The sequence below is a fragment of the Armigeres subalbatus genome, unplaced genomic scaffold, assembly GCF_024139115.2.
Source record: "Armigeres subalbatus isolate Guangzhou_Male unplaced genomic scaffold, GZ_Asu_2 Contig377, whole genome shotgun sequence".
Lineage (NCBI taxonomy): Eukaryota > Metazoa > Arthropoda > Insecta > Diptera > Culicidae > Armigeres > Armigeres subalbatus.
Window position 1 is genome coordinate 178,105 of NW_026943127.1, and position 21,565 is coordinate 199,669.

General features: G+C 41.3%; 1 protein-coding gene across 1 annotated transcript in view; it reads right to left on the reverse strand.

Moving 5' to 3' along the window:
- LOC134204059 (uncharacterized) overlaps window positions 1-21,565 on the reverse strand; it is a 249,619-nt gene that overhangs the window by 93,198 nt on the left and 134,856 nt on the right. Inside the window, 1 exon segment of the mRNA XM_062678883.1 lies at window positions 19,335-19,660. Within this exon segment, the coding sequence (XP_062534867.1) occupies window positions 19,335-19,660 (326 nt within the window).

The window sequence follows — 21,565 nt, forward strand, 5'->3', positions numbered from 1 at the left end:
TGTTATTCTATGATTTTTTTTGTAAAAAAAACTCCTATTTGATTTTATAACAATAAACGTATAATTTGATGTGTGCAGCTAATAAAGCTATATTAGAATTTTCGTCATTTCAAATGCAAGAGCCCCTTTGTGTTAGTCAAAAGTTCACTTCCCCATGGGGTCTATCGACACATAAAACTCGGTATGAGACGAATAGTCCACCTGTCTTTGGTGTACCTATCCCACTCTCGTTGCCATCCGGGAAAAGTTGCAGTTTTGGAGGTCCTGCGGAGTTCCTTGCTCCCCGTATGTTGTAGCACTCCGCGTTTACCTTAACATCCAGGCCGATGTGCATCATGCCCACGATTACGTAGTCTAGTGACGTAATACTTTGCAATATGCTATGATCATTCTGAGGCACGTCAGTCTTTGCGTACTTAGCTCATGTACGCTGCAGTTTACATTCAGTCCGTTCGCAGGCGTAGTCGACGTGGCTACTGAAGCTGAGTTTGTCGTCGATCATCACCCGCCCGAGAAGCACCAGTTGGACAAAAATGATTGCAGCAACTGTATTGTGACTAAATCTGGTCACATATGAGTTGCAGTTACATATGCGAAGAATATGTGGTACTAGGGCGCGATATCATCAACGCTGCGTCGCAGCCGATTTCGCAGCAGTAGCAGTTATCAGGCTATGAAATCAAAGTATTATGTACACCCAGGAAATCAATATTTCATCAATGCACTGCACATGTAAAATAAGCAACAAAATAGAACGTACGACAAAGTTTTGTCAAGATAATTATGAAACAGATTCGAAAACATTTGTCAGCAACAAAAATGAAGAAATTTTTGTCTGGGACATTGCCGCCTCTCAGCTTAGTGGTCATTAAGCACTTTCACAGTTAGTAACTGCAAAGTTTCTAAGCCAAGTTACCATTTCTGCATTTGTATATCATGAGGCTAGCACGATGATACTTTTATTCCCAGGGAAGTCGAGACAATTTCCAAACCGAAAATTGCTTAGACCGACACCGGGAATCAAACCCAGCCAACCTCAGCATGGTCTTGGTTTGTAGACGCGCATCTTACCGCACGGCTAAGGAGGGCCTAATATAACCCATATAATAATATAATTTTGATTCAAATTTTGACTTTTTTGCTCCCCTATGCTTAAACGATGGCATTTGCTATTTTAATAATCGTTCTAAATTTTTAGCTAATTTGGATGTAATTTTTTTTTTGAAGCTTGCATGAAGATTACTATGAAAACAGTAACTTTTCTTAAACCCGTTCCGCATCATTACTCATTAAGCTTTAAAAGTGTATGAATTCGTTAGCAACAGAGGAAATGACACTCCTGCCTCAACACAAGCAGATTACTCGTTCCTTGCTACCGAAGTATAATTGTTAATTGTTTATTCGTCTTCGATTGGATCGTACAGACTACTCTTATTCTAAGTTCCTTATTCTAGATTTGAAACAATACTTGGACACATTAAAATCAAACAAATTACAAACATTATTAAAAGCTCTAAGGCAGAAGCTAAAGGGATTATTGTATCCGTACGTTGTTCGGTGGGCTGGGACTGCGAGTAGATCAGCGTGACGCTGGCTAAGGTATGCTCAACTGTCATTGGCGGAGCCAGCTATTGCTTTTTGGTGGGGCACCACTAAGCGCAAGAACAATAGCCTTCGAGAAGAATGGTGTGATTGCATCGCGTGGTGCCCCACCTTTGTCTCCGCCAGTGTCAACTGTACATCCACGAGCAAGTCCAGACAGTCTATGTTACTGCTAATACACTACAAGTCTTCTGAAGTTGAGTCGTCTAGTTGAGAGTAGTTCCAGGTCGATTAGCTGACATCGGGCTCTATAGTCAGGTAAGTGCATTGCATCGTTCCACGGTAGGTGCCGAAGTGCAAAACGGATGAACTGCTTTTGAACTCGTTCAATGCGAATCACTTGGGTCGTATGGTACGGCGTCCAAATAGGGGCAGCATATTCTAAAATACTCCTCACTAGTGCACAGTACAGAGCTTTCAAGGTGTAAACATCGGTGAAATGAGCTGCATTCCTACGAATAAATCCAAAAACTGCGAATGCCTTCGCCGTTATTGCAGAAATATGTTCGTTGAACCGCAATTTCGAGTCCATTGTAACGCCCAAGTCACGAATCGACGAAACACGCTCTAGTGAAGCATCGGCAAAAGTATAGCTGTACATTATTGGGGATATGATTCGGCAGAAGGTGATTACCTTACATTTCGCCACATTCACGCTCATTCCGTTTTCATCGCACCAACGGCGGAGTACGTCAATATCAGTTTGTAGAGCAACACAATCCAGGGAGGTCTCGTAGCGTAGTTGGCTCCAGGTTCGCCTTACAAGCCAATGGTCATGGGTTCGATTCCCAGCCCCTCCACCAAACCCTCGTCAGTCGCCAGATCCGCAGCCCATACGGAGGCGTTTGGGGTACGCGCCTTACCGTCACGGCTGCCTGATGACGACTGACAACTTGTTCTTCTCGGAGGCATTCCTCCAACGTTACCCGGATTAATGGCAACCGAACAATGCAACGATCATTGAATACACGATATGGACAAACGGACACAATGGACTCACGATGAGATGGACTGGCAACGACAACAATAATGGTAATGGAAATAGATTCTGTGTGGATTCTGTAGAGCAGAATACCACAGTAGATCTCGGCACAGTAGCGGTTAAGTAACACAGAGTGCCTAACAAATAAATAAAGGAATAAAAAAAAGGAAAACAATCCAGCAAAGAGTGTATCACTCTGAATATGTTGAGGTCTTCAGCGTACAGAAGCTTCGCAAAGGTTGATCAAGTCATTGATATACAGGATAAACAGTAAAGGTCCCAGCACGCTGCCCTGGGGCACACCCGAGGTAATGCTGAAAGTCCTAGACCGTGAGGCGTCAACACGAACGAAAGCCAATCAGGGAAACCCAAGTGGCGTAACTTTGCAACGGCATGTTGGTGAGGTACGGTGTCGAAAGCTTTCGAAAAATCTACGTTTACGGACTCCACCTGATTGCGCTTCTCGACTTCACGGAAGAGCGAATTAGAATAGCATAGCAGATTCGTTGTACTAGAGCGTTGAGGAAGAAAACCGTGCTGATGAATTGAAATGAATGGTTTAACAGCAGATAACAAAACTTTATGAACTAATGATTCAAGAAGTTTTCCAACACAACAAAGAATGGAAATTCCACGGTAGCTATTAACTTTGCGCAAACTTCCAGATTTGTGAATTGGAATCATCGTTGCTATTTTCCATAGTCCAGGGAACGTTTTTTCACTCAACGATCTGTTGAAATGTAGTGTTAGTGGAGCCGCTTTCAGCAGGAAAGGTGTTAGGCCATCCACTCCGGCACCTTTTGAAGCATGTAAATCGCGAAGAGTTTCCAACACTTCTAGGTCGGAGAACAGGAAGGGTGCGAGGTCAATATCGTGCGGTAGAACATTCGAAAAACTACCTGGGTGAGTTTGAGGAGGGTTCACATTGAACACACTCTAAAAAAAGTCGGCGAAGAGGTTCGCAGCTTCATCAGATGTGGTAACTGTAGTGTCGCCATAAACAACATTGTTCGGAACTTGATTAGCCGTCTTTTGCGATTTGATAAATCTCAAAACATGGACGGATTATTTTAAGATTTGATTGGAGGTCGTTCATATATCTTCGGTAACTGCCATCGAGAAAAGGGACACTTCACATGCCAATTGGCACTCTTTGGGCTCCTGTGCGCTTTGAGCGGTACACGGTCGCTTTGATAGGACCTGCTTACAGACACATGTAGCACAGACACATTAGACATAGTCCCTGCTGCCCTGTACCCGGAAAGTCCATGCCGACAGATAGATATTGATGACTTACGCTAGGCAGCTGGCAAGATGGTAGGGTTGTTGTAAAATTGTCAAATGTTTTTTCGACATCGTGTTGGGCCATGGTAGTGGAGACAAAATTGTTCCATCAGTGAATGTTGGTAATTCGGGTCAGTTGGTGGACGGTTGATCGACCGTAGGAAACCAAACTGTTCCTTGAGCAAGATGTTGTGGAGTTCGAAAGACTCATATAGCCGGATGTAAATTGCCTTTTCAAACAGCCTGGATAACCCTGAGAGAAGGTTGATGGGACGACAACTTGTTTGAGAGGCTGCATGGGGATAACTTTCTGTGACTTCCGGAACGATGTATTTGATTTCGAGATTCAGGATGTTGTCGAAGCCTGGGGCCTTCATGGCTTTTCGGTGATTTGATATAGGCCGTCGATTCGTCAGCTGAGATCTACAGCTCCTCAGAGAAATCGATGGGAGTTAAATGGATGCTGTTTGCATGCTCATTAACGGCAGCTTCATGTGGACTGGCTAAGTTATGTCCAAGATTATGTGGGCTGACGAAGGGGCGATCTATTTCTGTTGCTTTCTCTGCAAAAGTTATCAAGCGATCCTTAAAGCCATTGTTGTCTAACGGGATAAAATGTGTAATGGGTTGAGGCTTGGACATCAGAATTTTGGTAAATTTCCTGTACATCCTGGGAAAGTGCGGATTTTATTGGAGAAATCATTATTTCGCCAAAATCTTTGGTGAGAATATTAGCAGGAAAATGCTATTCTCCTACGTTCTCATTCAGTTACATTTTTCAGGTAAAAAGTTAATTATGGTAATCCCCTTTTAAGTTAAAATCTGAAGTCATTTTTTTTTAATTGAAGGTCATACGCGGTAATGCTCTTCAGCAAACTTGTACAAAATCTCATTTTGAAAAATATTGCCAAAGATATCATTTATCTGGCACTTTAGCTTTCTAAATCAAATTCAAAACTTCTGATTGGGGGTGATTCAACTATGACGTCTACTATTTTTTTAGATTTCTACGGTCCCCTTTCTGTCACGCTTTTTTGTATACCTAGAATACGTACTGTCACAAAATATTAGACCTCCTCCCCCCCTAAAACCTGTGACGTCATTGTTGAACGACCCTTTGGGGTGGCGTTCAAAAAATCACATCATACTATAACTATTTTGTTTTCAATTTAACGAGATTGTGGTCTTCAGAAGAACTATGAAGCACGTAATGATGCATTAAACATTACATTTTCGTAAGTCTTGTCATTTAAAAGTTATGTACTAGGGTGGGTGTACCAATTGTCGCCATACGTAAGAACAACTATTTTTTTAAAAATAAGTAAAAGGCATGTGGGTGCACTTTATATATCAAGCGAAAGGTTTTACTTCCTGTTCCTTAGAACAGCTGTGAAAACCACAATAAAATTTGTTATTATCCTCAAAATTGATTAATCCATAATAGGAACGCATGCATGCACCAGTTGTGGCACTATTCTTAATTTTGGTTCCTTATTTGGCAAATCCCATTGTTTTCTTATGGGACTGGCCAAATATGGACCACTAGTGCGACAACTGGTGCGAAGGACGTCAAAATTAAGCAAAATCAATTTTTACAATTATGCTTTGCTTGTTTTGGAGAAAATCAAAGGTGTTATCGTATCATATGAATATGCTTTATCGATATGAACTTGGTTTGCGGTGATTTGATTGGCCATTTGGCATATAAAGCACTAGTGCGACAACTGGTGCTATAGCCATAACTGGTACACCTAGCCTATTGTGATCTATGAACTATGCGGTCTTAAATGCTTATATCTCAAAATTGAGCTGACATTTTTTTCGAATGTGGCGAAGGGCATACTAGGCAGCATTTACGTAAATTTTGAAAATAAAATAAATTAACTTTCGAAATTTGAGTGAAAATTAGGATAATTAATAAAAATTGACACTAAATACGAATATTATGAACATACTGTCATCAACGAAAAAAAAAATCAGGTGTCCATACCCAAGCAAGCAAAAGTTCGGATAACAGTACATTTCTGGCTTAATCAGCTCCAAGAGGGATCCTCACACTTGAGTTCAGTGCGTGATCTCTCTTGTTTCGGACAGCAGAACGATCGCGTGGTTGGACGAAATATTGTGTTCTGCATTGCGCGGCCGGTAATAAAATTAATCACTTCAGTGCGTGATCTCTCTTTTTTCGAAGCGGGCTTAGTAGTCATATGGCTACTGCTTCTGCCTCATCCGCAGGAGGTCGTGTGTTCAATCCCAGGTCCGTTCCATTCTCCTACTTTATATCTTTCTATTTATTTCTCATGTTCTAGCAATCGCTAGAACTGGAAATGGACTTCCATACCGTTTCCATTACTATTCCTATACCTTCAACTTGAGTATTCTAACAGTAATCTGCTAGAATTAGAAATGAACTGTAGAGCTTGTTTCCCTACATCCAATTAGAAATTCCATCAGTTACCTTCTCCAGCTATCACATTGGCAGCTCGTTAACCAAGACGGACCTCTGCCTCTCCAACCTAACCCAGAAATTCCAACAAATTCCGCATGAACTCGTGGCAAGTGCAGAGGTATATTCGGCTTGCAGTGGGCGAGTGATTGCATCATCATTTCCTCCCTCTTCCCGACATTGACTTGCATTCTGGCGTGGCAGGCGCCAGTATGACCTAACAAATGAGATCACCAGTACTTGTACATTGAAGATGTGTGCTAGTCCCAAGCGAACATCTGTTAATTCCCTGTGCAAGAACAGCTGATCTGGTCATAATGGAGTAGCAACTACGAGCAGTCAATCAAGCTCAAGCTCCAAGAGGGATCCTCACACTTAAATTTTTCTACCGATCTCGGCTGTGCAAATCTCGGTTTAAGTTCGTTTGCTGATATAACGGCTGAATGGGTATATAATTACGGCGGCTCCTTTGAGTGCCGCAGTAAACAAATTACTTTTTCATCTGAGATATCGGCAGAAATTCATGAACCGAGCGCTCGGCTGTCAATTTTCCCAAAGAACCCATATTTTTTGACGCCTCTAAGTATTTTTTTACTTGATAACAAAGAATCTAAAAAAAGCTGTCTTTCAAGTTTGGCCTAACATTTGCCTAATTTTGAACGAACATCTGGTGATTTTTTCAGGCCGGCTCACACGTGCAGCACTTTTCGGTTTTTGTTTTCGATTTCTAAAATAGAGGCTTTAAACAATATGGGTTCTTCGAGAAACTTGACTTTAAATAAGCCAAAGAATCGACTGAGACAATAATATGAGATACATTTTTTGACGGGGCCCTCCTTAGCCTAGCGGTAAGATGCGCGACTACAAAGCAAGACCATGCTGAGGGTGGCTGGGTTCGATTCCCGGTGCCGGTGTAGACAATTTTCGGATTGGAAATTGTCTCGACTTCTCCTCGTTTGTCGGGTGAAGATCACTGCGTCCAGATTTTAGGACTATTGTGATATACCCTTTTACTGTGAAATACGCAAGTTATCTCAGTAACATGTTTGTCACTGAGATACCTTGGTATCGACTGAACTCAAGACCATCTATTATTGATGAATAGAGATCCTGAGTTACAGTATGTGACTCCCCATTCTGGCGAGACTAGCTTTATGAAGCCAACCACGTCCTTGGGGATAAGATCCATATGTCAGCAGGCCCTAAAAGGGCTTGCTGAGAACTTTGAACCTACGTTGGGTGAGTGCACTGCAATAGCAGAGGATGTGTTCTGATGTTTCTCTCTCCTCGTCACAGAAGCGGCAATTTGAGGTTTGGATTGCTCCGATCTTTTGTAGATGGTATCTGCAGGGGCAGTGTCCAGTTATTAGACCGGTGTAGATGTTGAGATCCCTTTGTTGAGACCTAATAGTTGTTGGGCTTTCTTGGGGTTAATCGTTACGAGCCTTTTGGATTGGCTCGTATGGGGAAGTGCATTCCAGTTTGATGTGATTTGACTGACCATATATTTGTTCAGTTCCATTTTACAGAGCAGTCTGAGATCCCGCAGAAGGGCTCAGGGCCAATGAACCTTTCATTAGATCCATTCCTGGCTAGCTCATCAGCAATCTCGTTTCCCTCTAGACCCGTATGTCCTGGGATCCAATATAGGTAGACTCGATTGCGTATGGATAAGTTTTTCAAAGCCAGAATGCATTCCCACACTAGCTTTGAGTTACAAGTGTAGTTATTAAGCGACTTAAGTGCCGCTTGGCTGTCAGAGAAAATACATATTTTTGCAAATCTATACTTTCTCCTCAGGCATAATAACACGCATTCTAATATTGCATATATTTCCGCCTGAAATACTGTGGGCCACTGTCCTAAGTCCTCTCGACTTTCCTATGCATTCCTTTATCCCTATGCATTCCTTTTACATCCATCTGTACTTATTGAATGAGTTTTATTTAATTATTAAAAATTGTTAAAAACTAAAAAAGCAGGCAAGGCAAATCTGGTGCGGGACTAAATCTCCCCGTTTCAGTTTCTTGTCTATTTCGACCTTTTGTGCCTTTTGATCTTATTGATCTTTTATTTCTTTCGGCCTTTTGTCCCATTCGACGTTTTGTCCCTTTCGACCTTTTGTCCCATTCGACGTTTTGTCCTTTCGACCTTTTGTCCCTTTCGACCTTTTGTCCTTTTCGACCATTTGTCCCTTCGACCTTTTGTCTTTCGACGTTTTGTCTTTCGACCTTTTGTCCTTTCGACCTTTTGTCTTTCGACCTTTTGTCCCTAACCCGCATAAAAGCATCATCGTGTTAGCCTCATGATATATGAATGCAGAAATGGTACCTTGGCTTAGAAACCTCTAGAAACACTAAGCTGCGAGGCGGCAATGTCCGAGTGGAGGATGTAATGCCAACAAAGAAGAAGAAGAAGAAGGCATTTTTTTGACGGGAAAGGTCAATTCTATTCAGCTCACTTTTTAAGTAGTTAACCGAACTTTCAAGTTCACATTTCTCCACGAGACGAGCCAGCATTGGGCTGAAAGTCTCACTAATAAAGACAAAAAAGTTCACATTAAGTTATTCTCAAGTTCTAACAGTTTGCAGATTGTTCATAACAAGTTTTGTGAGAGTCCTGTATAGCATGCTATTCAGCTGAACAAAGAACCTTTACAAAATAAAATAAAACCACAAGGTGATGTATACTGCTAAAAATATTTTCAATTTTATTTCAATTAATATTCGCTAGAACGTATAAGCTGTTCTTATTTAGGATGCGAGACTCCATGTGACGATGCGTTTACCACAAGTATTGAACTCTAGTCCTTCTCTTATAATCCGGGATGCGTACCACTACTGACGTGTGAAGTGGCAAAATTTTACTTCATGAATTGATTTCATATCTGACACTCAAAGTTCACCATGATAAAATTTGAACTAGAAAGTTAATACAGTGTTGACCCGATTTTATCACTCCCCGATTTTATCATGTTTTCGACCCGGTTTTGTCTACCCAAATTTTTTTGAAAATTTTAGTTTTTCTTGTTATTTACGTATATAAAACCGCAAACCACAATGATTTTCATAAAACAACTTTCACCGTCTGTGGTATATTATGAATGACTTCTACGTACATGTGAAAGATTATGTAAAAATCATTTTCAACAAGAAATAACAGATACCGTTCACGCATTTTGCCTTTCCAAGGCACAAACTGATTAATATTTGTGAAATTAATTTCCGATTTTCTTACATGCTCTGTTTTATCACACCAAAATTCAACGTGGGTGATAAAATCGGGATATTACTGTATTATGTCGAGGTGGCACTAAATGTGAACTTTATGACATAAAAAGATTATACCAAGGTGATTCTGAATTCGAAAGTTCACAAAAAGTTCGTATGAAGTTTGAATACGAACTTTAAAGTTTATAAAAAGTTCATGTGAGCCTGATTGGATGCTTTGAATAGTTTGACGTTTTACTTTGTTTTGTTTTTGTAACAGTGTGCCTATGCTCAAGTTCAAACAAAGTATTATTCAGAACTTTTTTTGTACTTGTAAAGTGAAAAAAATACATCTAAAACTATTTTGTTAACTATTCTGACAACAAGTCTTCTTCTTCTTCTTCATTGGCATTACATCCCCCACTGGGACATTGCCGCCTCGCAGTTTAGTGTTCATCAAGCAGCACTTCCACAGTTATTAGCTGCGAGATTTCTAATCAAAATTAACATTTCTGAATTTGTATATCATGAGGCTAACACGATGATACTTTTATGGCCAAAGAAGTCGAGACATTTTTCAATTCCAACTAACTTCGTAAAAAGTCATTTTTGTCATTTTATTGTCAGCCAATTTCCAATCCGAAAATTGTGTAGACCGGCACTGGGAATCGAACCCAGCCACCATCAGCATGATCTTCCTTTATAGCCGCGCATCTTTCCGCACGACTAAGGAGGGCCCTAAAGTCTTAACTTTTTTAACAATGTACATTTTCTCCATACTACTCTCGAATAAACCAATGACTGTAACTGGTTCCTATAACAAATGAACGCACGCCTATGTTCCTTTCCAATAACAGAGCGATATGAGTATTTTGCGAATGTTATAAAATCTACTTTATATAGATACGTAGTTATGTACTCCCCTACGCAATCAAATCCAATACAACACATACAGGCGACTCACTTCATGAGTTTTCCTCAATTGAGAGACACGCGCATGTGAAAACGTGTTCCCCACCTATACTCCCAACCGAAAGATTTTTCTCCTTTTTTTGCTTTACACCGTTTTCGAACTTGATCTCATTCAGATTTTCTGAAAAACGTCTGTGCATTTTCCTCCACAAGCGGCGTTTACACATGGTAGGCATTCACAAATACGAGGGCGCATGAATCTGGCGCGCTGGTCGCTAAATACTACCGGATTTGTTTAGAGGTATAAATGACCGGTGGAAAAACATTGCCATTATAAACTGTTTGATTAACTACAGTTCCGACAGCAGCTTGGGGGAGGCGCGTAGGAGCGGATAATGTAATAACCATGAGTTTTTTTTTTCTGATAATAGGGATAATTCACTAAAACAGTGCAGCTATTTGAGTAGGCAGTTTAACTTTCTTACATTCGATAGGAATCGTAACTGGTGAATTTATATTTAAATAACATGGGGCGGAAAAGATCGAGCGTTCGGTCGAACACATAAAGGTTGAACAGCGGTGAAATGTAATTTTTCATTTCAAGTCAACGTGGGCTGATTATTTATTTGCTACTTGAACATGTTTAATATTTAAAGTCATTACCCCTTACGAATATAAATCAAATGTGTTTATTTACATTCACTAATCTGTAGCTTTAATTTTTTCGAAGATTGGTGCTCGTCACATAACCTATTTCCTGCTTCTTTTTTACTTCCTTTCTAATTGCCTTTACTTCTTATCGCGGTTCTATCGTTCTTGGCTGTGACAATAGGTTCCACAAAAACTGTGGCTGAATAGTGAACACTCAATCGATCGTGGAAACAAGAGCGCAGGTTGACTAATCATACATTGTCGTCACTGATGTACGAGATAATTACCTAATAGTTTTTGTTGTACAATAACAATAAGAAGAACCATAATATAATCGTTCATTGACGATGAGGACCTGCATTGCAAATGTGCTGAATGATTTTAAGAAGATAATGCCTTCAGCTATCATTTGAAAAATGTTTAGGCATAAAATTATACAAGTTGTCGCTGGCAATAACTACTCACATTTCATTTATGGATTTTTTTTATTCTTTATTTAGGTGTTTTTTAATTCTAGATTAAGTTCAACACCGGATGGAAAAACATTTATGGAGTATTGCTTACAGTTTTTGCACTGGAAGTGCCCCAGGGTGTTGAGTTTTACCAAAGTTTAGCCAAAGCCGCGATAGAGCGATCGAAAACCAGAGGAGCCAAAGTCTTAGCCCGTCAACGATACGCGGCTCTTGAGAAGGAAGTAAAACGCTCATGTCGACGGGACAAGCGAGCGTGGGCAGACTCTCTGGTCGACGAAGGAGAGAGAGCCGCCGCAACCGGGGACATTCGCCTCCTCTACGATATCTCACGACGCCTCAGCGGGGCGAAGATGAATGCAACGATGTCTGTAAAAGACGCAAATAATCAGTTATTGACCGACCCAACTGACCAGCTGAAACGCTGGTTCGAGCACTTCGAACAACTTTTTCAAGTGCCAGCCAGGCCATCACCACCTCGGCATGATCTGCCTAGGATCCGACGTATAACACGCGTCAATACCGAAGCTCCATCACTGCTAGAGATTCAAACAGACATCCAAAGCATGAAACCGAATAAAGCCCCAGGGGTCGACCGCATATCAGCCGAGATGCTCAAAGCTGACCCCATGACATACGCTCAACTACTGCATCGTTTATTTCGTAATATCTGGGACACCGCAACTTTCCCGGTCGACTGGATGCAAGGTATCTTAGTGAAGGTGCCCAAAAAGGGTGACCTGACTGTATGCGATAACTGGCGAGGCATTATGTTGCTGTGTTCTGTGCAAAAAGTTGTTCAAAGTTCTGTGCAAAATTATCCTAGCCCGGATTCAGGAGATGATCGATGCGACTCTCCAGCGGTAGCAAGCCGGATTCCGTGCCGGAAGATCTTGTGTGGACCATATTGTCACGCTCCGCATCATTCTGGAACAGGTCAACGAATTCCAAGAGTCCCTTTACTTGGTATTCATTGACTACGAAAAAGCTTTCAACCGTCTCAATCACGAGAATATGTGGGGCGCCCTGAGACGCAAGGAAGTTCCTGAGAAAATCATCGGCCTCATCGAGGCACAGTACGAGACCTTCTCGTGTACAGTGCTGCACAATGGGGTCTTGTCCGACCCTATCCGTAGCTGGTGTGAGGCAAAGATGTATTCCATCACCGTTACTGTTCCTCATCGTAATCGACGCGATTCTGGTAGATGCGATTGACCGTGAACCAAACCGCGGGCTGTTATGGCAGCCTATAACCATGGAGCACCTAAATGACTTCGAATTGGCGGATGATGTTGCACTCCTCGCGCAACGGCGCTCTGATATGCAGAGTAAGCTCAACGACCTTGCCGAGCGCTCCTCTTCGGCAGGCTTAGTCATCAACGTCAACAAAACCAAATCGTTGGATGTAAACACGGTGACTCCTTCCAGTTTCACAGTAGCCGGGCAACCAGTGGAGAATGTTGAAAGCTTCCAATATATTGGTAGCCAAATGGCGTCAGACGGCGGTACCAAGATCGACATAGGCGCACGGATCAAGAAAGCAAGGGCTGCCTTTGCGAGTTTAAGAAATATCTGGAAAAACAGGCAGATAAGTGAACGCACCAAAATACGAATTTTCAACTCTAACGTGAAATCTGTGCTGTTATACGCTAGCGAAACATGGTGTGTATCAGTGGAGAACACTCAACGGCTGCAGGTGTTCATTAACAGATGCCTGCGGTATATAATTCGGGCTTGGTGGCCTCACAACAGCATTTCAAACAACGAGTTCCATAGTCGTTGTCATCAAAGGGCCAACAGCAACAGAAATTCGCGATCGGAAGTGGGGCTGGGTCGGCCACACTCTGGGCGGAAACGAAATCTGTTAACAAGCATTAGACTGGAACCCTGTGGGACATCGCAGCAGAGGCAGACCCAGAGGCTCATGGCGGCGAAGCCTCAATAAAGAAATAAAAGAAGTCGACCGAAATCTAACCTGGCAACAGGTTAAAGCGATAGCCGGGCAACGCTCAGGATGGAGATCTTTCAAGTCGGCCCTTTGCACCACCGGAGGTGTACAGGATCCATAAGTAAGTAAGTAAATACGATTATACTAAATTACAAAAAAAAACATTTGTTCCGTTGAAAAATTACCATCATATTTTTACGAATGCGCTAGGCTTAAATCTATTGGTAAATACATGTTTACCTAGAGTTTACAATGACATTTTTGTGTTTTTTCTTGAATTATTTGTACTTTTAAAACAGTGACATTGAAATGGTGTCGCGTTACCCGGGTAGACGACAATAGCTCATTAACAGTAAATCGTGATATTGATAACAAAACATAATATGAACTTGTTTGAAATAAGAGTAAAAATAACATGCGAAAATAACAAAAAAATGCACCGAAATATCATAAAAATATCAGGTTTGCCTAATCAACACAACTGGTAAGTTGTTAGAGAGTGTGATCCTGAATAGATTGACTACTATAAGGAGTGTGCTGGTGGCTTCAAGCAACCAGTATGGGTTCCGTAAAGGCCGTTCTATCATCGAAGCAATTCGGTCGGTAATGAAAACGGCTAAGGTAGCGCGTGGTTTGAATAGGAGAGGTATTAGGTACTGTGCATTAGACTGGCCCAGATTACTATGGGGAGGAAAAAATGTTGTCTAATTCCACGGGGCACCCCCCAGAATTGTGTCTTTGGGTGAGAAAATCAATCTCTGAAAATTTCAGCTCAATCGCTTGTTGCATAAGCTGGCGCATTTGATTTGAAGTTTGTATGGGGATTTCAGCCAAAATGTATAGGAAAATACACCTCCGTCACTCATTCGATCTGGAAATTGGTTCTGATTGCTCGATTGACCTCAGAATTGCAAAAACGGCAGTTGGTATGCTACAGAACATTGCATGATGATTAAATGAACTTTTATATAATTTTCGGCTGATTTATTAGGAGCTGATTTGTGTATTTTTGGGTTTTTTGATCGAATCGCATCAGCCGAAACCTATATAAAAGTTCATTTAATCATCATACAATGTTCTGTTAAATTGCTCTGTAGCATACCAACTGCCGTTTTTGCAATTCTGAGGTCAATCGAGTAATCAGAACCAATTTCCAGATTGAATGAGTGATGGAGGTGCATTTTCCTATACATTTTGGCTGAAATCCCCATACAAACTTCAAATCAAATGAGCCAGCTTATGAAACAAGCCATTGAGCTGAAATTTTCAGAGATTGATTTTTTCACCCAAAGACACAATCCTGGGGGGTGCCCCGTAGAATTAGACAACTTTTTGTTTCCTGGGCCAGTCTACTGTGCATTGATTTCACTAGATGTAATGAACGCATTTAACTAGCTGGGCGGCTATAGCTGATTCCCTGCATCGCTTGAGAGCCCCGGATTATCTGTGCAGGATTCTAAAAAACTATTTTCAGAACAGGATTTTGTTATAAATAATAATAATTAATCAAATTAATCAGGATTTTGTTAGTCGACACTGACCAGCAGTCGATAGAAGTGTCAGTGGGTGTTCCACAGGGATCGATCCTCGGACCGGTTCTGTGGAATATCACGTATGATGGAGTATTACTCCTTAATCACCCGGCTGGTGTGAAAATAGAAGGCTTTGTGGATGATGTAATGCTAGAGGTCACAGGCGACACTCTCGACGAAGTTGAATTGAAAGCTTCGTACGCGATTAGCAGAGTCGAAGAATGGCTCAACTCAAGGAGGTTGGCGTTAGCACATCACAAGACTGAGGTTGTTGTGGTGCATAACCACCGTGGGTTGCAGCAAGCGAGGATAAACGTAGGGACCTGCACAGTTAACTCCGTGAAATCATTAAAGCGCCTGAGCGTGATGATCGACGATAAGCTCAATTTTACGAGCCACGGCGATTATGTATGGCTTCATTGGCAATAAAATCTTTATCGCGAATGATGTCCAACGGATCGGCTGTTCGTGTGTGTGCAAAGTCAGGTGCGTAGGCTTATAGCGGGTGTAGCATTATTGTCTATTATCCGATACGGCGTACCAGCATGGTTCAAAGCACTAGAAGCCAAATGCAATGTTAAGAAATTAATCTGAGTAAACCGGCTGATGTGTCTGCGGGTTGCAAGCACATACCGCACCATATCTTATGAAGAGGTGTGCGTCATTGCCGGGATGATGCCGATAGACATACTTCTGGAGGAAGATGTGGAGTGCTTCAACGACAGGGACTCTGTGCAAGTGCGACGTGTAAAGAAAGCAGCTTCGTTGCTCAAATGGCAAAGAGTATGAGACACTGCAGTCAAAGGTCGTTAAACCCATAGACTGATTCCGGAGGTATCGAATTGGATTAGTAGGAAGCATAGTCAGGTCAACTTCCATCTATCACAGGTGTTGTCTGAACCTGGCTGCTTTAAAAAGTTCGTGCATAGATTCGGGTTCGCTGATTCTGCGGAGTGCCCGGAATGTGTAGGTGAGGTAGAATCTGCAGAGCATGTGATGTTGAACGCAATGCCATGCTGCTTGTCAGCGGCATGGATACAACCCCAGACAACCTCGTTGAGAGGATGTGTCGGGAAGAGGTTATATGGAATGCGGTGAACACAGCGTCTCAACAGATTATGTTGAAACTACAGCACTGGTGGCGTCTTGAACAAAACCAACAGCTGCAGTAGAGACTACTGTGATGCAGTGAACGCCATGCTCACCCCAACAACAAAAACGTCGCGAGTGGGCTGCGTATGTGGTTATAGAGGTCATTGCGGTTCACGCGTGGTGTTTGTTGTCCGGGTGCTCGTCCCCTACGCGAGTTTATGATACAGACCGATAGGTTACTATCATAGCTCGCGATCGACGGGTGGCAGTGGTGGAAATGCTCGCTTCACGAGTAAGAAAAGAGTGTAATTGGGCCCACCAAAAAAGCCAAACTCGCGCAAACCTACCGCTTGCATTTTTCTGGCGCTGGCTTTGTTCGTGAGTAAGGGCAGAGCAAAGACAAAAAACAGAGCAGTATTTTGTTCGGGAGTAAAAATCACGGTCGCGAGTATTTGTTGTTACTTCGAATACAATGGATAAATTTCACCTAAGATAAACACAATAACAATAAACAATTGTGTTCTTGCTCGAACATCAGAGAGAAACATGTTCCGAGGTTGTTTTATGATATTTTGCAAATTAACCCGAATGACTCGCGAAGCTTCACGAACATTTTTCGGGATTCGTTTTTCTGTTTTCTCTGCGAGTAGCAGGTAGGCAAGAAAAAGGCAAAACAAGTGTTCGTGAGTTTTTTGCATTGTGAGGAAGGTCCACAGATTTCCACCCTTGACGGGTGGTGAGGTTACCACCCTTAAAATCGATGTTACGTTATAACGTCGAGTGCGTTAGCATAGATGTGAGCGTTCTCAATAGTCCTTCCTTGATGTATTGCTTAATTGCGGGCCAGGGGATACGGGCTGGCGAAAGGGTTTTCGTTTTAGTGGGTCGGGTTATCCCATCTCCACACTACCTGGGTTAACCTCCTCAGCTGTCAGATTTACGTTTACCCTTGCTCAAGAAAAAAAAGAGGGAGTAATGCGAAGGGCAGGGATTGACACGAGTAGTACGATTTTCACGAAGTCCGTTCAGATATTTGGTTTCGCCGACGACATTGATATATTACATCAGACCAAAAAGGGAAGCTATACGGATTGGACTAGTCATCAACACGTCGAAGACGAAGTACATGCTAGAATGAGGCTCAAAAGAGGGCAGTGTAAGTCACCCACCACGAGTTTGTATCGGTGGTGACGAAATCGAGGTGGTTGAAGAATTCGCTTACTTGGGCTCACTGGTGACCTCCAATAGCGAAACCAGCAGAAAAATTCGGAGACGCATCATGGCAGGAAATCGTACGAACTTTCGATTCCGCAAAACGCTCCGATCGAAAAGAGTTCGCCGTCGTACCAAACTAACTATCTACAAAACACTCATTAGACCGGTAGTCCTCTACGGACACGAGACCTGGACAATGCTCGTGGAGGATCAACGGGCACTTGGAGTTTTCGAGAGGAAAGTGTTGCATACTATCTATGGCGGGTAGCAGATGAAATACGATACGTGGAGGAGGCGAATGAACCACGAGTTGCAACAGCTGTAAGGTCAACTATCCATCGTTCACACCGCGAAAATCGGAAGACTGTGGAGGGCCGGGTATGTAGCCAGAATATCGGACAATAATTCGGTGAAAATGGTTCTCGACAACGATCCTATGGGCACAAGAAGGTGCGCAGCGAGCAAAGGGGATCGATCAGATGGAAGGTGATTTGCAGACCCTCCGCAGATTGCGTGGCTGACGACGTGCAGCCATGGATCGAATTGAATGGAGGAGACTTTTATTTACTGCACAGGCTTCGCCGGCCTTAGTCTGAGAAATAAATAAAAATAATTACTTATTCTAATGGGAAGATTATATGGGGAAGAGAGGGTTTGGTAGAGTCATTAAGAAAAGGGGAGTGTTTAGAGGGAGGGGTTGTCGACCGGTTTCAACCAAATTTAGTACACATATTTTTTATCCTGAGTACCTAGACGATTTTAGAGGGTTAGAAGGCAGGTGTGGTGGGATGCTCTTGAATTTGGAACCTCTCGAACGATGTCAACCAAATTTGGGACACATGTTCTTTGTTCTAAGGAGACGAGTATAGGAAGTGTCATTGTATAAAGGAGAGAACGCGTTTTTTCAGGAAACGAATTGCAGTTCACAAAGTGAACGCACAGAGTGATTTAAAGGAACGTAAAAGGCTGAAGCAGAAGAAAGGAAAAATAAGAAGGCAGAAGAAAGAAGGAGGAGAAAACGAGAAAAAAATAAGGAGAAAGAGGGAAGAAAATTCCTGGTCAATCCCCCTAGCGATTTTGATGCCTTTCCCGTGTCAGGTTTTTTTTTTTTTTTTAATTTGAGTGTTTTTTAGCGTGTTTTGCGCATAGGTAATTGTATTTTGGCCATAACTTCTGATTCCATAGTCCGATCTGACCAAAAAGTGCATCTACAAAATTTTGTACACGTACACATACACACACACATTAATACTTACCTACACACATAACATACATCACCTCAATTCGTCGAGCTGAGTCAATTGGTATGTAACACTATGAGGCATCTATCCCTTATATCCAAAGTTTGGTTTAGGAGTGATCTTATAGCCACTCAGTATACTATAATAAAAATAAATAAGGAAGAAAGTGAAGAAGAAAGAAGATGGGAGAAGAAAGAAAGCCCGAGAGTTGTGTTTTTCAACCTGTTGTAGTACACTCGATTATTTTTTACACGGGGGATGCGTTTCGTGTAAAAAAAGTTTTCAGTTCAAAATTCGAAAGTTCGTGTAAATATGTCTTATGATTTCTCGCCGAATCAAGCAAAATGGAACAACTTTGCAAAAATTTTTAGATGGGATTTTGTACACGGCCATGTATTAAAAAAAAAAACAATGTAGAAACAGAATCGCAAAATGGCCTAACACCAAGTAGGACACAAAGACAAACCAGTACGGCCACCCTATTGAGAAACCAATCACAGTGTACACAAAGCAAAGCCTGGTACATAAAGCTTGAATCAAAATAATATAGCCTTCACCAAAAAAAAATATCTTATTATAATACATGATGGTATATAATCAACAAGTGCACCATCAACTATTTTTTCCTAAACTTTACAGAAATGTCGCAGGAAACAAATAAACCGTTCACTACTAAGCAGAAAGAGTGAAAAATACCTATATTTTTTTCATACGAATCAGGCAAATCTGTTATGACCGCCAAATACTCACCCAAATATCCACTTGGTACAGGTAGGCGTGTTCGCACGTACCCACTATTCCATGGCATTTCAATGCCATTGGTTGCGATGCAGCAGCAGCTATCATTGGCACCGCGGCTGCTGTTACTGCTGGTGCCGCCAGCGCTCAGAACGCTACTCCCGTTGGTATGCTGATCATACGAGTCGGAGGAGAATCTGGATTGTTGAGCACTTCCGTGGTTAGCCGGGGGAATCCCATTATCATCGTTCGTTGCGGCGCTCACGAGGTTTGGATTTGAAAGCCTCACTCCGTAGCGTAACGTTCCCAGTTGAATGTAATCGCTCTCTGGTATTGCTCTGGGAATGAAAATATAGACAGATAAAAATAACGTTTTAGTACAACTAAGCGTTGTTGAATGAAAGCTTTCGGAAAGCTGGCTGACTCTCATTTATAGTGCGCCTGGTAGATATACATGCTTCCTTCCATTTTACTTGCACTTGTACGAGAAAAAAGCTTAATTTATTAGTACTTAGGCTAACGTATTTTTTCATTAGGACAAATATGGCAGTTTGGCATAGGCAGTTTGAATGTTGAAAAGGCGTTCACTGCGTTTATGTGTGAACTTTCTTTGGTAGTGAAATAAATTTCCTTGTATCTCCTTCTGTTTCCCTTTCCACCACAACATGTTGTTTAATATTGTAAATATTGCAATTAAACCCACAGATGAAGCAGCTGCTTTAAACAGCATGTTTTACTGCAGGTCCAAAAGCTAGATTTTAAGGAGGTATGATGAAACCTCTTTTATTGATTTGTGCCATCCAGAGGTGAACCAGCCAAGGGCTGAAAGCCTCTTTAATAAAAAAAGAAAACAAATTGTACCATAATCAGTTCTACGGGTATTAAAAAATCTGAAAAATCTTGTCTGTTATTTAGGTGGTTTCAAAACGCATTTCATAGTTGTTGAAATGATTAGAATGCGTAAATGTGATTTACATGACTTTAAACCCAGGAACGATCCCCAATTGTTGCAAAATAAATCTACACTGAAGAGAATTTCATAAATATTTTCATTATCGTGGACATTAGGGGCCGTATACCAATTACGATAGGGATGTTTCTGATTCAATCAAAGTTAATTGCCTATTTCCGGCCGCAACCACCCGACTTGGACATTAATTTACATGTTGTGAAAACTCATATGTGAATATGTACATTATATGGAAGATATTGATTTGAAAAATGTATTGGAGGTAATTACTTTCTCTTCGATGGAACTCGAACCCACGACCCCCAGTTTCTGGTGGTTCGAACATTTTCTTTTGCATACATACATACATGGAGCGAAAAATGAAAGATTTCACCACCCATAAACCATTACAAGATTATGGCAGGTATGACGAAAAGGCTGATTTTTTTCACGGAGATCTGTGTCACAGCTTGAGTCGAGAAAGTTTCTACATATATTTTCTATGTAGATGGGTTTTTTATGAACATCAAACGTGTGTGCTACTTCAGGAGGACAACAATTAACGATCATGCGTCTCCATTATTGTCTATTCAACGGATTGCGAGTGTGTTGAAATTAATCGTTCGCAGCACACGTTTAGAGATCAGCCAAATTCATCAGGAAAAGAAAAGAACGAAGAAGAAATGGTTTTTAGTGAAATGATATCGAGACGAATTTTGACACATTGTAACACACAAACAAGTAGGTATCACCAAACTGTGTGTAGGATATTTGACACTTTTTAATAAGCAAACCCATTCCTATTTTATTACTGATCGTCAAATTTAAGACAAAAAAAAATGCCCGGTCAATTCTAGACAACAAAAATCTACAGAAAGTTTATCGATTAGTGAAATTCAAAAATTGAAATTTTTCAACCTGAGGTTCATTGTCGATATCTTCTTGTAAAACCGTTGAAGTCTTTTGCATAAATAAAGTGGCTGTTTTTATATCTGAATGGAAAAACATATCGTGACAGTGATTTTAACGTTGTACAAAAACATGTTTTTTCTCTTATAGCTAGAAACATGTTAATTTATATGGAGATGAATGTTTGACTGTGATATCTCTTGTTTCGGCACTGATTAGTACTATCTTCAGGGGATAATTCATGCGTTTCGTTCGTCGTTAAATGTCCTTTCTAAGCTCATTGTCTGTAGTGTTTTTGATAGTTGATACATGTATTATGCTATTCGTCTTTTTTTTTGTTAATTTTGTTAATGTGTTAGGAATTATTTATTTGCACTTTCACTAA